The 18,429-nt window shown below is 34.3% G+C and overlaps 1 protein-coding gene across 50 annotated transcripts in view; it reads left to right on the top strand.

Annotated features, from left to right (window-relative positions):
• TRDN (triadin) overlaps positions 1-18,429 on the top strand; it is a 415,209-nt gene that overhangs the window by 75,335 nt on the left and 321,445 nt on the right. For all 50 annotated transcript variants that reach the window (XM_078370051.1, XM_078370045.1, XM_078370044.1 and 47 more), the window contains exons 3-4: positions 12,711-12,872; positions 13,935-13,967. In XM_078370051.1, coding sequence (XP_078226177.1) covers positions 12,711-12,872; positions 13,935-13,967 — 195 coding nt within the window. The remainder of the gene's footprint in view (positions 1-12,710; positions 12,873-13,934; positions 13,968-18,429) is intronic.

Raw genomic sequence — 18,429 nt, 5'->3', positions numbered from 1 at the left:
TGCTCTGCTTAAAGGTACTTCTATAAAGAAACCTTTCCTGAACCTCCAATGAAAAGCAAGTTACCTTATCATTAATTTCTCATCATATTATTTACTGTTTTATTATAAAACTTATTATAAAATATATGTTTAATTGGGTGTAATTTTTTGATATCTCTCTTCTCCACTGATTTGTTAGGTTTGTATGGAAAATACTTTGTCTATTTCATTTAATTGATTTTTCTAGTGCTTAGAACTTTGCACAAAGTATGAGCCCAATACATTTGAATGAATGTGGAGATAATAGAATTAATGAGTAAGCGAATTAATAAATGAAAATGAGATAGTATGTTTTACACTCTGAATGCTCAGCATAATCATAGTATTACTTTTTTTGGTTTTTTTTTCGAGTCAGAGTTTCGCTCTTGTTACCCAGGCTGGAGTGCAATGGCGCAATCTTGGCTCACCGCAACCTCCGCCTCTTGGGTTCAGGCAATTCTCCTGCCTCAGCCTCCTGAATAGCTGGGACTACAGGCACGCGCCACCATGCCCAGCTAATTTTTGTATTTTTAGTAGAGACGGAGTTTCACCATGTTGACCAGGATGGTCTCGACCTCTTGAACTTGTGATCTACCCGCCTCGGCCTCCCAAAGTGCTGGGATTACAGGCATAAGCCACCGCGCCCAGCCCCATAGTATTACTTTATAAAATATTAGTTTATGATACATCAGTAGTGCTTTCAGATTTAAAATACCTTTTAAAACTCTGTCTCCCTGATTGGACCATAAGCATCTCAAAAATGAGGACTGTCTTATTTATTTTACTATTCCCATTGACCTGCTTTCTGCTGGATTTATTGGTTGAATAAAATTATATAAACTAAACCAAAGTTATTTGCTATTTTTTTTAGCGACATGGCAGACATACCCACTAACATAAAATAAATAAGCGAAAACACAAAAAAGTAGTAACAACAAAAGGACACATGTACTTCAAGACCAGAACCAAAGTAGCTAAACGCAGGCACAGGGTAAGGGGGTAGAGTACTGGGCTAGATTCCTGACTACACCAATTAGTAGCTGCCTAACCTTGAGCAAATTACTTCTCTGTGCCTCAGTTTTGTCTCTGTTGGTAATAGTAGTACCTGCTTCATATATTTGCTGTGATCATTGACTGAGTTAATACATATAAAATGCTCAGAACTTTGAGTGGCACATAGTATTGTTAGATAAATTGTAACTACTATTATTTTGATTTAATTTTTGTGATCTTAAGCATATTTTAATGCTTCAAAAGGATGAATAGGCATATTTCAAAAATATTTCACGAATTCCAATTTTTAAATATCATGTGAATATACATAATTCTACCAATTACACAATAGAAATTTAGTGATTAAAATATAATATTTTATGTTGAGGGAGAAAGGGAACCATTCTGAAATAATTAGTTAACTTATACGACAGTAAACATAATTCACGGCACTACATGATACATTTTGACATGATGAAAAGAACTTTAGAATGATTTTCTCAGCTATCATTGAGCAGTAGAATAGCTAGAGTAGACAACAAAGCCAAGAGTTACCAAAACTGGCCAGGCATTTTGGCTCATATCTATAATCCCAGCACAATGGGAGGCCAAGGCAGGAGGATCACTTGAGCTCAGGAGCTCGAGACCAGCCTGGACAACATGGCAAAACCTGGTCTCTGCAAAAATTACAAAAAATTAGCCAGACATGGTGGCATGAGCCTGTGGTCTCAACTCCTCCTGGGAAGACAAGCGGCTGAGATGGGAGGATCACTTGAGCCCATAAGGTGGAGGCTGTACTGAGTAGATATTACTTCATTGCACTCCAGCATGGGTGACAGAGTGAGACCCCATCTAAAAAAAAATAAACCCACAAAAAACAATGTTTCCAAAACTAAACCTCAATTTGGTGAAAGAAATAGATATTAAATAGTCAGAATATGTTAATTGCTATATTATCTCTTCTCCACTAATCTGTTAAATTTACAATATAGGGATCCAAGTAAATCATCCAACTGGAATAGTATGTTATTTTGACTTTAATGCTACCAGAAAATTATTTCTGTTGAATCTTAGTTTGGAAACAAATCTGTGGAAATCCATAAACCTACAAAATAACATGTTTCCCATTTCTTATTATATTATATGCATAGATTCAAATCTTGTTTATACTTAACATAGACTTTTTGTAAGAAGAGAAAGCAAATTCAATAGTCACACCTTTTATACGTATTCATTAATAAAAGCATAATATGATTTCCTAATTTTCATGTAGATACTTGACAGTAGTAAAAGAAGCCAAAAGATATTTTTTATTTTGCTTTGAAATATAAAGTACCCATTACTTGATACAGGCCAAGCTCCAGTTAGCTGGAAATATTCCAGGTTTAAACATCTGTCGCACAATTTTACTGGTAAAAAATTGGTTGATTGGGGTCATATTGAGAAAGAGAGGTGAAGTGCACATCTATTTGCATTCAGTGATGTTCCTTTTGCCTCAAGAGGTAACAGTTGAGGAACAGCAAGAAGTAACTTAGTTTTACATTGCCATAAACTATTATATACTGAAATAACCACATATGTAAGTAGGGATGCTTGTGTTTAATTTCATTAGGTCCCACACAAGTGCACATTTCTAAACTACTGAAGTAAGTTAATAGCAAAGATGAGTATGGAAAAATTTCAATTGAGAAAGTTTTTAAAAGCAGAGGGAAAATGCCCATGCCTCAGATATTGAAAAGCAAGGATTGGAGCTACAATATGACTATTCAAATGTAGATTAGCAAAGTGACAGTCATTTCCTTCTGCAGTCAATAAAACAATTAGCTCACCAAGAGCGCTTTTAAATCAGGATACTAGCTTTTCCTTTGGTTTAAAAGCATCTAAATATCCAACAATACTTGCAGATGCAAGTATTTTATTTTTTCAAAATTGCAAATCAAACGGATTTTGTCTTTTAAAATCCAATGTACTTCAGGAGTTTTGCATCCTACCCTTTATTTTATTTTATCTTTTGCATGTGTCTCACTCTCTTAGTCTCTTTTGGCTGATATAACAAAATACTGCAAGAGGAGTAGTTGTAGCCCGATTCCCTGGTTCCCATACCAGGAGTTGAACCCTGCACCCTCTGTGTGAAAACCAAGAATCTTAACTGTTGGGCCACCACAGAAGCAAAAGACTTAGAATTGGAATTTAGTCTCTTGACCTTTCTAACTCCAAAGAATGGGGAACAGTGTCGTGGTGAGTGTTACAGCATAAATAGAACTCGTGAACCCAAAGAGTGTACAATAGTGCGATTTATTAGGCAGGGTGAAAGGACAGCTTTCATGTCCATGTAAGGGGACCCGGAAAGGGTACCGCCCAGTCCAGGCTGGGGGCTAGAGCTTTTACCCCTGAGTTATTTCCTCTCCCTTCATGTTCTCCTCCAATGAGAGCGGTTCTTTCAAATTTCCTCCGGATTAATTGATTTGAATCCTTTACCGGATTGGCTACTGTTTTACAGCCCTGAGTCATAGCGCTCCAGAGGCAGGAAAATCAGAGACAAAGCTCCCACCCTAGCCTGCCAGAGGCGGGAAAGTGAAAACAAAGGGCCCCAGCCGGCTGGAGGCAAGAAAGTGAAAACAGGCCGGGCGCGGTGGCTCACGCCTGTAATCCCAGCACTTTGGGAGGCCGAGGCGGGTGAATCACGAGGTCAATAGATCGAGACCATCCTGGTCAACATGGTGAAACCCCGTCTCTACTAAAAATACAAAAAATTAGCTGGGCACGGTGGCGCGTGTCTGTAATCCCAGCTACTCAGGAGGCTGAGGCAGGAGAATTGCCTGAACCCAGGAGGCGGAAGTTGTGGTGAGCCGAGATCGTGCCATTGCACTCCAGCCTGGGTAACAAGAGCGAAACTCCGTCTCAAAACAAATGAAAGGAAAGGAAGGAAGGAAGGAAGGAAGGGAGGGAGGGAGGGAGGGAGGGAGGGAGGGAGGGAAAGAAGGAAGGGGAAGTCCCTATAACACAGTTCCTCCCAGACATTCACAGTTTTGGAGGCTGGAAAATTCCAAATCAAGTTGCCAGCAGTTTTGGTGTCTGGTGAGAACCTGCTTTCCAGCTCATAGGCTTCTTGCTGTGTCCTCACCTCATGGAAAGGGTGAGCTCTCTTAGGCCTTTTTTATAAGGGCACTAATTCTGTTTGTGAGGGCTTGGCCCTCAGGACCTAATTGCCTCCCAGAGGCCACAACTCCCAATACTATCACTTTGGGATTTGGATGTCAACATACGGATTTAGTTGGGGCATAGACATTTAGACCACAGAACTCAGGAGCGAAACAGACTGATCCATGTAATCTAATATGGGTGGTATCCAGAAGTCATGAGAGAGAGAGAAAAGAGAGAGAGAGAGAAGAGGAAGAAGAAGGAGAAGGAGAGAGAAGAGAGAGAGAAGAGGAAGAAGGAGAAGGAGAGAGAAGAGAGAAGAGACAGAGGAGGAGGAGGAGAAAAGAGAGAAAGGGAGACTGAACAGGAAAAAAGAACAGGAAAAAAATTCTATCACAATTAGAAATTTTGTAAAATCAATCTTCCAACTGAGTTTAATATTAGAAGCACTGTAGGAATTGTATTAATCTTTTTTTTTTTTTTTTTTTTTTTTTTTTTTGAGACGGAGTTTCGCTCTTGTTACCGAGGCTGGAGTGCAATGGCGCAATCTCGGCTCACCGCAACCTCCGCCTCCTGGGTTCAGGCAATTCTCCTGCCTCAGCTTCCTGAGTAGCTGGGATTACAGTCACGCGCCACCACGCCCAGCTAAGTTTTTGTATTTTTAGTAGAGACGGGGTTTCACCATGTTGACAAGGATGGTCTCAATCTCTTGACCTCGTGATCCACCTGCATCGGCCTCCCAAAGTGCTGGGATTACAGGCTTGAGCCACTGCGCCCGGCCTATTAACCTAACCTTTAATGTTATCATGTTGTGGGGAGTGTTCATTGAGGATAAAAATAAGAGACTCCAGGGAATTTCAACTTTTATATGTCTCTATGTTAAAAATTGTATTGAATGAAAATCTATTCACACACTTAGTTTTGAAGTTAAATCACTTATATAATTGTGACTTATTGTTGGTTATAGTATACAACAACTTAAATCTTTTACTTTTAAAATAGAACATTTATTCTTAAGTATGGCAATAGCAAAGTATTCACTCATTTGTAATGTAAGGCATTTAAATATATAAAAATGACGTTTCCTCATACTTTTCCTAAAAGTATCTGAAAGGTGCTCTATAGAAGCATCTCATAATTTATTTCACAATCTGATTACCCAGTCTGGAATCAAATTATTCAATAATTGTATATCTTGCTAAATTATAAAGTGTTGAATAAATAAAAAAATTATTTTAATCTACTATTTAGTTTCCAAGAAATTTTACACCATAGCTTGAATTCCACATTTTTATTCATGTGAGGATCCTTAAAATACTCTTATATACTGTAAATAAAATTATCAAATGCAAAGAATATAGCACAGTAGCTGGATTCAATTTTCATTGGCCTCAACTTCTGCATTTCGCTATGATTTTTACCTAAGTTCCTCTCAAATTGCCATCAGTTAGCCAGGTCTTCTCGAATCAACCCTTTAGTTTAAATAATTCTAAAGTGTCAATATAAGTAAATATAAAAAGAGGATCTCAAAAAAAAAAAAAAAAAAACGAGCCTCTCTTAAAATGTTTGTGTGTGAAAAATCTATTTTTAAAACATGGAATATAAATTATTACTATTTTGGTCACCACAAAAGTGGCTTATCAGATGCCAAAATATCAAGTGTTGCTTCTGGAAATGAAGCAATACGTACAAATATAGCTATTCTTCCTGCATTTTTCAAGAAAGAATAATAGAAAAATATTTAATTTCAGTAGTGTACCTTTAGAAATGTCCACTGGCACGATATAAATTCATCTTAGGGGTTAAATATAGAGGAATAAAGGTGTTGCATTAAACATTTTTGAATTATTGACTTCCTTGGATGTTTTACTTATGTCTCTAATTTTGTCTTTGCTTTCAGTTTGAAATAAAACAGAAAATAACAAAGCAATAAATTCATGGGAGGAAAAAAGGCATTTAGCTCTAAGAGGTTGAAACCCCCTCCACTGTGGTGACAAAAATTTTAAATGGCAGTTCTAACATCATTGAATTCAACCAAACATACTTAAGTAGCCCAGCTTATGAGAAATTGTTTGAACTTAAAAAGCTTTAAAGAACAATGTTTTGAGTAAACATCACTTCAATGAAGACAGCAAGTTTCACTGTGAATATATAAGCACATATTTTTGTTTATTCTTAAATATCTGTTCCAAGTATTGTTGATGCTGGAAACTCCAGGATCCAAAGTCTCAGAAGACTATTAAATTCACTGTTAATTCTTTTTGTTTCCAATGAATTCTTTTTAGAAACAAATTAAATTAGCATTTCTACCCCATATCCTTAGGAAATAGTTGACTATTATAAATGATGCCAGACCTTCTGCCCAAATTGTTTCACAGTCCTTTGTATTCTCTCAGCTACATTTCTGACTATAAGAAACCTATTAACTTAGTGGAGACAGCATTTTTGATTTGTTTTTTCTATCTGTGTTTTCTTTCTTTCCATCTTAGGGGGTGGGATGTGGATGAGAAAACACATCTGAGTTTCATTTGGCACTGTGCAAGTTCGGAGAAAATCTGTTTACCTTCAAGACAAAGACTAAGTAATTTTACAGTAATTTAAGAAAAAATTGACATGTAACTCAGGACACATTAAATGACACATAATTTGCTAAAATTTTTCTTAACTTGATAAAAATTTTACCAACAGAAGCAAAGGTATTCATATACATATATACTTGCAGAAATAGAAAAGCTAGTCACTTAAAATTATTTCCTTACAATTACCTCTATATATTTTGGAAGAACGTTCCTCACATACCCAAATTAGAACCACCTAGATTACATATTACATATTACAATTACATATTACACTTAGGATATCTTATATAATCAGTGCTCAATAATTGTTGTAAAAGAGAAATCTCTGTTTTGTTTAGCCAACCTCATATTGAGTACTACCATGCAGAAGTACATATAGCAACTCCAAGTTTACTTGTTCCTGGGTTGGGTAGCATTTATAACATTTAAAAAAATTCTTACCTCAATTTAGTTCCAAATATTTGGATCTGAATATTTTCTGGGAGGTCAGGGGCAAGCATTAGTTGTTTCATGAGTTCCAGTGAAAGCAATCTGGATTTCATGGACCTTACTTACCAAGGTTGGCTATGAGGGCATATTAACTAAGTGATCTCAGGCTAATATTGATAGCAGCCTGCATTTACGGAGCATTGTCATATGTTTGAGTTAAATGATTATAAAAATTAAATTGATAATTATCTAAATTATCATTTAGCTCATATGTAGTAAATCATATGTTCTGCCCTATATGCTGATACGGTCTGGTCGTGTTCCCATCCAAATCTCATCTTGAATTATAGCTCACAAACTTCCCACATGTTATGGGAGGGACCCAGTGGGAGATAATTGAATCATGGGGGTTGTTTTCCTCCATATCGTTCTTGTGGTAGTGGGTAAGTCTCACGAGATATGATGGTTTCATAAGGGTTTTCCCTTTTCACTTGGCTCTCATTGTCTCTTGCTGGCTCTCATGTAAGACATGTCTTTCACCTTCCATCATGATTTGAGGCCTCTCCAGCAATGTGGAACTATGAGCCCATTGAGTCTCTTTTTCTTTATAAATTACCCAGTCTCAGGTGTGTCTTTATCAGCAGAATGAAACCGAACTAATACACATGCTTTATACCAAAAAGTTCATGTACACTGTGCTTGAAGGAACACCAGTAAGTGCTGTCAGCTGCAAGCAGAGCCTTGGGCGGAAAGGCAGAACATTCCTGTGACCCCTGTTCTTTTGCCTTCCTGTAGAGTGGCTCAGATAGATGCAGGTGGGCAAATCTAGAGACTCCACCTTTCAGTTGTTCTTTCCTTTCATAAGGAAAGCATGAGGGTAGCATTAAGGTTGGCGTTAATTATTTGGGTTTGAATGCTATGCAGTCAGAATTTAGGTGTCAAGTGCATCAGAGAATGCTGGAAACACCAGTTGTGTAGCACATGAAGACTTTGGGAGAAACTGAGATCATATGTAGGCCTCCTGTTGAGGGGAGGGGAAACTATTAGTGCTGGGTAGCAAGCTCAAAAGAACATTTTCATCATTCAACAATTGTGCTTATTTCTTCACATTGATATTTACTAATTACCAGGCACTGTACCATTTGATTTGACTACATTGTTTCATGTAATACTTATAGATCCTTATGTGGTTTTATTCTTACTGTCATTTATGGTTCAGCAAATGGAAGCACAGAGTACTATCCTTTTTCCCACTATATATATACTGTTTGCCAGAATCAAATATGTTATAAATTACAGTACAGAGAGGTAGAATAGAGGAGTAACAGGCACTAGGGGGTTGAGGTCTTGATTTAGAATAGTGACTTTGGAAAAGCAGAGGCACTGATAAGTTTCATAAACATGGCAAAAGTTAATCTTCTCAATATCATACAGCTAATAGGTTGGGGAAGTACCAGGACTAGAGAAAAGTGAGTGAAATACCATGGCTGCAAAATTGGAGTCCTCCAAAATACTCAATAATCAAAATAAATAATATTTTCATGCAGAATTTAAATTTTCAAAATTAATGCAAAAACCTATGATGAAGAAAATATCAACATTTTAAATAAAGGCAGGATGCTTATTACTATTCTCCTTTTGTTTCAATATGGTTGGCACAGCACTGGGTGGGAAGCTTGAACTTGAATGCTATCAGTCTGAAATCAGAACCCAAGCTCATAATCATTGTTTGCTGGTGTTTCTCAGGATATGAAAAATAAAGAAGGGTCAAATATTACCTACAGAATGTAAGGCTGATTGCCAAAGATAGCAGTGAAATTACGGACTTGATTCTCTAGAAGGGAAGCAGAGAAAATGACTATTTCTCTTGTATAGTCCCATTTAGAAAATTAAGTATGTGCATAGTTTAGTTTCAAAACCAGAGGACAAATAAAAATCTTATTTTACTTTAAACTTTTCTTGGCCTCTCTTGTATCTCTTGGCACTCTTTCATCAGTGCCAAAACTCCAATTATTGACCACAAGTAACCTAAAGCAGTTTTCTCAGCATTCAGTGGTATATTTTTCTGTGAGAAACCTTGGATACAATTAAGAATAACTTGAATGCTGAGAAACACTTCTTATCTCATATAACAGAAGTGCTGAAGGTAGGGTGATTTCAACATTGGATACTTCAAGGCCTTAGCAATGTTGTTGTGGACTCATTTTTTTTTTCTAGTTTTAATCCTTGTTTTTCTCAAAGAGCCAGCTACTGTTCTCATGGTAACAAGATGACTGCAGTAGCTCCAGGCTTTTTTGTTCCTATCAGTAAAGTCTTTGTTCGTTTAAAGAGAAAGAAAACCCCTTCTAGAATCTCCCCACCCAAAACATAACCCTAAAATCAATTGTGAGTTTATGTTTTTTGTTTGACAGCATATGGTGCAATAGTGAAGAATCTTGCTTTGGTGGCCTAAAATGGGTGCAAAACCTGGCTCCATCACTTACTAGCTATATAACCTGAGGTATCTTATTTAAATTATCTGTGCTTCAGTTTTCCTATGTTTAAAAACAAGGTATAAAATAATATGCCTATGTCATTGGGTTATTGAGAGCAAAATGTGAGTTAATACATGTAAAGTTTTTATGATGGTGTCTGACTACTATTATTTTTAAGATGATCCTCACTGCCATGTATATAATTAAACTTATGAAAACACGAGTGCTAAGAAAGTACAGTTACCTAAGTATCTCCTTAAAAAAGACATCAATAAAAGTTTTAGTTTACATTGAATAATATTTTTCCATTGATATGATCTGGATTTGGATGTGAGGTGTGAAAGAGATAGTAAGAATCAACCTCAGGACTACTCTTATCTTATTTAAATCAGAAAACCAGAAGCTGATCTCAAGCTAGGAACAATAACTTCACAAAAATAGCCTGCTTTGACTATTTTAGAGCCAGGCAATATATATATATATATATATATATATATATATATGTCTGCAAAGTGCATGTAGTACATTTAAGCATAAGGATAATTAAACTGATATCAATTTTCTTGGATTTTATTAAGTTCTTCAGTTAACACTTAGAAAGAAGGGAAATGGAGAAATAGACTCCATCTATTCTCATCATAAAAATCTCATTTGCAGATTTCTCCATTAGGTATAAAATATACGAGTGCTAAAAATGCCTTTAATGGTGCCAGAACAATGCCGTTCCTTACATATGATTCTTTTAAAATCCTCAATCGCAATTATAAAATTCCATTTCATTTCCTTTTTCTAAGGTTTAATCTCACTATTCAAATGGCCATTTCTTGCTCACATGAAACTCACTGGAATGCAGTAAAATAGGGTGCAAAGAGTGAAAGTAAATTATCAATGAGTCATGGAGACAGGCTTCCTAGAGAACAGCAATTTATACCTTAGGGTCACTGGATGGTCTGTGTGCTCTACAAATCCCTCACAACAGAATATAAAGTTTAAAATTTCCCCAGATATCCTCTCCTTCGTATAATTTTCCCCTCTCTATGAGATCTTCCTGTCATCATAAACCATGGATATTCTTCCTATTTGAACAGTGCTTAAAAACAGAAAAACTCATTATGATCCTAGTTCCTCTTCTAGTATTACTCAATCTTTGTCATATACAAAAAAATATACTCGCTGCCTCCAAATTTTTCTATTTCGTCTTGAATGTACTCCACCGAAACTGCTCTTTGAAGGTCACCAGTGACATCCTTATCATCCAATCCAAAGATCCATTCTCCGTCTTCAACTTTCTTGACCTATCTGCAGCATTTGCCAGTTGTTCACTCTGTCCTCCTCCAAACTATTTACCTGGTATCTACTGCATAACACTTTCGTGGTTCCTTCTCCCTGTCTTTCTTGCTCACTCCTGCTCTGCCTGTCACTGTCTTGTCATCTCTCCTCAGAATCCATTGCTGGCTCCTCCCCATCTCTCTGACGTATCTCCCTGACATTCGTTAAAGTGTCTCTTGGTCAACTTCCTTGGTGCTGTCACTCATTGTTATGGCTTTGATACCTTCTGTCTTCCGTTAGATTCTGAAGTACCTGTCTCCAGGTAGAACTTTTCTTTTGTAGATCACATTGCACCATACAAATGTCTGTATCTTGATGAAAGTATCTAATAGGCAAACCAAATTTTGAAAGTCTAAAAGTCAGCTGCTTTTCTACTCCCAACCCCATCCTATCCTAACAAGAATCTTGTTTTTGTCCAGTCCTCCCGCATTTCAGGGCATTTCCTTTCTTCCAGTTTCTCACACCAAATACCTAGAAGTAATCCTGGATTTCTTTCTCTCACATCAAAAAGCCACACTGGAAGCATCTACTATTAATTTTGTCAATCAAATACACTCAGAATCTAATTGCATCTCACCACACACACTGTTACCACCTTGATAGAAATCCCCATCATCTTTCTCTTGGATTATTTCAGTTGGCTTCATCCATGTCTCCCTGTTTCCAGCCTGGAACCCTTTCAGTCTTCAACAGAGCAAAGGAAGTCAAATCACTTCATCTCTGAGCTCAAATCTTTCAATGACTTTCTATGTCAATCAGAGTAAAAGCCTAATTTGATATACTTAACCTTTAGATAGTATAATACATTGATATAATTCTCATCTCTTAAATATATCAAATACAGAAGAGTCTCTGAAAAGCTAAAAGTTTTAAAATTAAAGAAAACATAGCTCTAAACTTTAATTACAGATTGATTTAAAAAATCAGGTGCTATTTATACCATATTTCTAGATAGATCACCTCTTTAATCACATCCTAAAGGCTATGCTTGCCTCTTCAGAGCAGTTTTCATATCTTTGGAAGAACAAAATATAGGAAATTTCTAATCTACTTGCTTGCATTTTTTTATGATTCAATCTTTCATTTTGCAAACAATTTATATCTCCTAGGACATAGAAAAGGGAAGATTATAGATTCTATCCATTGAAGTTACTAGCAGTTCAAATACTTTTTTACTTCATGGACAGGGATGACTAACAGACAAATCCAATTTATTCCAACTAGAGCTTGATATGATCACTACCTTGACTATTTCAGATTCTTCCTGTGGTGTCACAAATTAGAATAAATGGACCTAACAGTCTTAACTTAGCCACGACTACCTTACTTAACTTGGAGAACTTGTTATTTGTCTGAAAACTTACAGAGCCATCCCATACATATGATGCTGTCCCATACAATATGGGCCAAAATGATTTCTTCTATTCCTGAACATCCATAACATGGGGTTTATTTGCAATTTGGGTAATATAATACACATTATTTTAATTCATTCCTAATTTCTTCCTGTGCTAACTTTTGTTTGGATTATAAACTTCCCAAGGACATTTTCTTTCTTGGCACACATGCATATTATAGCAAAATAAAATTTCTATTGCTGAGCAAAAAATTTTACCCAGGAGATATTTAGAATCTTAAAATTGACATATTTATTGTGTCAAAAGAATAAATCAGTAAAAAGAGCTTTTCTTAAATTCTTTGGAAATGATTACAAAATTTTTCTTTTTTCTTTTTAAATTACTTTTAGCAAGCTCTATTGCCAAGATTGGCTCAGATCCTTTAAAACTTGTACATGATGCTGTGGAGGAAACCACGGACTGGATCTATGGCTTCTTTTCTTTGTTGTCCGACATCATCTCATCTGATGCTGATGAAGAAGATGATGATGGTGATGAAGACACGGATAAAGGTACAAAGAACATAGAGACATATCTAACTGCTAAGACCAATATTAGATATGTGTTACAATGGCTTGCCTCAGTTTCAGTTCAAACGAGCATTTGAGTCAAGCTAAACCAAAATGAATACACTTATGACTGCTAAAAGCATATCAACAGGCTGCCAAACACAGTAAATTGGTCTTTATTTGATTTTCATCTTATAGCTTATCTGCCATTATGGCAAAGATGTCAAAATTAAATGCTGGTATTAATGTAGCATTACAGCAAAGAGAATCTCATTATGCACTACTATAAAACTATGATACAAACTCACATTTATATGCTTCTTTGGGAAAAAATAATAGTTTATCTCTAGAAAGGTTAAAATAAAAACAGTAAAACTGAAAATACATGTGTTTATACACATAAATCATATTTATAGTCAAATAGCAGAAAGTAATCTTACTAAAAGCATAATCAAAAGAGTAAATTTATTGAACCAAATGGTGGTGTAGAATAGAAGGACATATTCTAAGTGTCATAAAAATTATGCAACTAACCTATGTGCTCTCTCATATATAAATGAGTAAAAGGAAATAGCCAATTCAAACCACATAAAAACTGCCATTGAATGGGTACAAAAATAGCAAAGCATTGTGATTCCATCTATTAGATAATATTTTTTAGGATCAGTATTAGTCATCAGAAATCATGTATTCAGCCTTGACTACCAAGAAAGCTTTTATTATTAGAGTACTTTTATAACTTTTCCTGAAATTATATTTGTTTTGGTGCCGCTAAGAGTGCAAGATGAACAATAGAGAACTGAAATTAACATGATATATAACCTATAATGTATAATTTGGATCACTGCCATGATTTTATTGAATTCATAAAAATGAAACAATCTTAAATAAATGTACATAAAGTTTATACTTAAAAACTGGTATTTAGGAAGCAAAGTAATATAAAGACTATAACAGTTAAAACTAATACATTTTTAAGTGAACAAAAGAAAAGGGAAAAATAGTGATGTCATATTGTGCTGTGCTTTAATATTTTCTAATCTTTTTTTTTTTATCTTTGTTTAGGAGAAATAGAGGAGCCTCCCTTAAGAAAAAAAGGTTGGTTGTTTTCACTTTTGATAATAATTCCTTTTCTCTTATGGTAATATTGGTTTTCAGCATAGTTCAAATATATTTCCTTGAGTTGTAGCCTTAATTTATTTTAATATAAAGGTTTTATTTAATAATTAGGTCAAGATTTATAGTCAGTAAAAGAAAATACTCAATTTCTTTTCCAATGAAGACACCTTCATTGAAAAATATATCACTATTTTTCTGTTGATTATTTTTATATGCCTTCTTCAGTAGATTTGCATGAATTCATCTATACATAGACAAGTTAGCTAGAATTTGAGGAATGAGGGAAGAATTTTGTAGCCTTAGAAATGGTCCGAAAAATAATGACACCCATGATTTAGTCTCACCATGGTTAGATTTATTGATTAAAAATTTTTATTCTTATTGTTTTTCTTCTTACTTTCTAGCCAGCATTATTTTGCAATTTAGTTGATGACTATGGGGGTGGGGACAGCAAGATGGGGAGGGACATAACTGTCTAGGAGGCAAAGGCTCTTATCCAATCAGTATGTGTGACATGTCATTGTCATGGAGTAGAGTCACCTCAGTGTGTCTGGATGTGCTGTAGAGGAATTCCTTGCAGGAACCGATAAGGCAACCTGAATGATGAGAGTGGTAAACTAGGACAAAGGAAGATAGCAATGGGGCAAGAATGTCAGATGGGCAGGGCAGGGATTTTTACAGGAAGGAGTAGGAACTGCACCTGGAAGGGCACTGGGAAGGAGGTCGTACCATCCTGATGTACATTGGTTGTGTGTAAAGAGCCAACACTTAAGCCATACTTGAAATAATTGCAATGTTTTAGTTACTGCTACATATGGGAAAGCTGTTGAGGGTATTTACCCAGGCAGATAACATTGGTTCTCTTGCTCTCTCCTAAGACCTACTGTGGATTCAAACAGTGGGATTACAGTTTCAGCCTTCCCTGGGAAAATGATGACTACCCCACACTATGTAGGGTAAAATCCACTTAGTCTATGTTAATTTAGAAACTTTGAATTTGTAACTTATGCAGCAAAAAAGAGCTAAGCCAGTTAAACTCAACTGTGGCAAAGGCATCCAGAAATGAATGTGTTTATAAAGCTCTGTAAGGAGAAATGAAGGGTTTCTTCACCTACAAATCCAGAATAAGAACTCAAGCACTCAAGACAGACTTCAGCCATCAAATTCAGGCTTAGAGACTCTCGATTAGTCTATAAACTTCAAAGAGATCAGGAGCAGGGTCTTTTTATAGCTGATTTCTCATAAAGAGTGACTAGAACACAGTCAAACTTTAAGTGAGGTATTAGTCATTATCTGGAAATAACAGCTTATGCATGTTTATTTTCTTTGGAAATGGAAGCGGGAAAAACAGATAAATAATGTTTGCTCATTTATACTTATAAACTGCATTCCATAAGGATATCATAAAGCCATATTTTTCATAAATTGATATTATTTCATAAAAATATCTTATTTTGATTTAAATAATTCTTTGAAATTATTTTAAAATTAAGCTTCATAGAGTAATTAGTATAAACTGCAATTTCACAAAAAGCTATTTTACTATTGTTTCTTAAATTATTACCTTGATTGACCAAATCAAATTTTTAACAGAAAAACTATTAAATAGTTGTTTAGGGGACTTTTAAAAAATGTTGGGAATGCTTATTAGTCAAAAATAGTCTAAGGCATATATGTCCTTAAACACATACACACTAATGTATGTATATATTAGTGTATGTACTCTTTTAAAGATTACATACTCAAAATTAGGATAATTGACTTAAAATCACCTGAAGATATTTTTTAATAGTATTATTCACAGAGTTACATGAAAACAAATTGATATTTAAGTAAAATTCTCATATGCCCTATCTTGGGTTCAGAGGCTATATAATAATAAACGGTAGTTGAAAGGGAACTCAAGGAGATCTATTTCATTGTAATTATTATTTATATGTATAGGCTTTTCTTTGATAGAAGTATAGAGGCAATGAGAGCTTTAAAGTAGTAGGTAATATGTTATAAAACATTTATAATACACATTCTACATTTAAAGTGTGCTCCTAACATTATTATTGGGGGAGAAATTCTATAAATTATTCTTGTCTTATAGGTTATTTTATTTAGTTTTGCATTTAAAAATTTTGTTTTAAGAAGGAATTGGGGGCAATATAGAATGATATAAAATGATAGTCTCTTAAAATGTGATTTTCATCCATCTAAATGACTCTTTATTAATACTCAATTCACATACATTCAATAATATTTAGTCATTTTATATTGCCAAAATTATCAGACTGTAGCATTTTATATGTCCTATGTCTATCTAAAACATTTTATTTAAATACACTTAGTTTTATTTGTTCAGTTATTGCTATTCTTAACAAAATAAAAATTCAACCAGCTTGTTATTTATGGTTGAAGTCTGCAGTTCTTAATTTGGTATGAAATGATGGTGCAGTCAACTAATCTCAGGGTTGCGGTATTGACTATTAAACAGATTATTAATATGGATGAAATATATTTGATTCTGCTAGTCTGTGGAATCTGTTGTTATATATAAATATAGCTTCAGGGTATTACATGTAGTACCTACTGTCTTTATATTCTTCATGCATAGTTATTTTTCAACTCGTCAAAATGTTAAAATACTAAGTTCTATTACCAAACACTTCATGATGAGACCACAAGGCACTGAATCTTTACAAAATACCAGATTTTATCACACAATTGTCTGAAAATCATAACTATGAAAACAAAATAGTATTATAAATAATACTTTCTGAAAAAAATTATTTGCTGTGTATAGTGGTATATTTTGCACATCTGGAAGTGTGCTTTTGAGTAATATTCCTCACACCAGGGTATATATCCGGGATATGTTAACACCTTACTTTCTAAGGGGTAAATAAGTGCAGAGAGATTTAAAGGAATTAAATGTCATTTTAATGTTTTTCTAAAACTGATCTTCTTGAGAACGTGCCCAAGTTTACAACTGTACTATTTTCACTTCAAATATAAATAAATTTGTTTTTAGTTCTTTACATCATTTGATATTACTTGGAAGGACACATAAAATTAAATAACATTGCCCTTATAAGATGTGTGTGTGTGTGTGTGTGTGTGTACGTGTGTACAGATGTGCATAAGGTTTCTCAATACTTGTATCTTTAAAAGTAAAATATAGGATTAGATTTGTTGATGAACCTTGTCTCATTCTAACTGTAGAATACATTAATCCACAGATAGGTGAACTATTTTTAAAGCTCCATTCACTAGATGGCATTCTAAAAAAAATTTATTTTTTAGGTTTAATAGTGACTTATGAAGATTTGCAATATATTGATCTTTAGATTCTTGGATTCTTATAGTCTAAAGGTTAATATATTAAAGGATATAAAGGAAATTTTTAAATTTCAATGGGTATACCTTTTTCCTTAGAGAATCATACTATAGCTCTTGAATAAATTTTTTTGTGAGGAAGGTGTAATGAAAATATAAATTCAAAAAGAAAAGAGAAAGAAAAAGATTTCCAAATGTTAAGAAAGAACTTTTTGATATATATTTTAAGTCGATGATGCCGTCTAAAAATATTGTAGTGTTTGGAGTCCATCCACTCAGTTTTTAAAAGGGATAAGGCAACTTTATTTTTAAACATCAACCTTTACAATAATCTTTTAAGTTATATCACTTGTAACCTTTTAACTTATGATGAAAAATTTTAGAACTTGTGAGATGCAGAGTTTTGCCAAATTTCTAAGAAATGTAAAAGGAAAAAAATTGAAGATGATTGTAATAGAAATAAACATTTTGTTTTCTGGGTAACTCCTAGGTTTCTGAGTGACAGTGAAGCACAGAGGTCTAAAATTTCACAACAGTACAATGTGTATCCTTAGCTAATCACTAACACAGAATACAGACATGTTTTATGCCTCTGGGATTAAACTCAATAAACAAATGTATTTTTCAATTAATCTATTTTGAGTGCTCTCTATGAGCTAAGCAATGAGCTGGTGGGAGAGAACATGTACTATTTGCTTACCACATTCCCAAAGACTAATGATTAAAATGTATTAAATAAAACACTAATGACTGTAATGGAGTTTTAATGTGATATTGCTAGTATCAGAATCAATGCAACATGGTATTTTACAGCTTAATTGAAAAGGTATAAAAGATTATCTTACTTAGTAAAATGTCCTGCAAAGACCACAATTAAAAGTTTAATGGATACATGATCAAATAAAACAGTAAATAAGATAAAATCATTGGGGCATTGTATATTTGATAAAAATGAGGATAAATCTTTATATGATGTTATTATAAATAAATTGAACTGAAAGAATATGATACTATTAATAATAGTAATGATGGTATAAATGGATACACTCTATTTTTTAGAAATGCAAATAAAATTTTAATTTGCTTAATTATTCACAAAGACCCAAAGTTAAAGTTA

This window comes from Callithrix jacchus, chromosome 4, assembly GCF_049354715.1.
Source record: "Callithrix jacchus isolate 240 chromosome 4, calJac240_pri, whole genome shotgun sequence".
NCBI lineage: Eukaryota > Metazoa > Chordata > Mammalia > Primates > Cebidae > Callithrix > Callithrix jacchus.
This window is presented reverse-complemented; position numbering and strand designations above follow the sequence as displayed.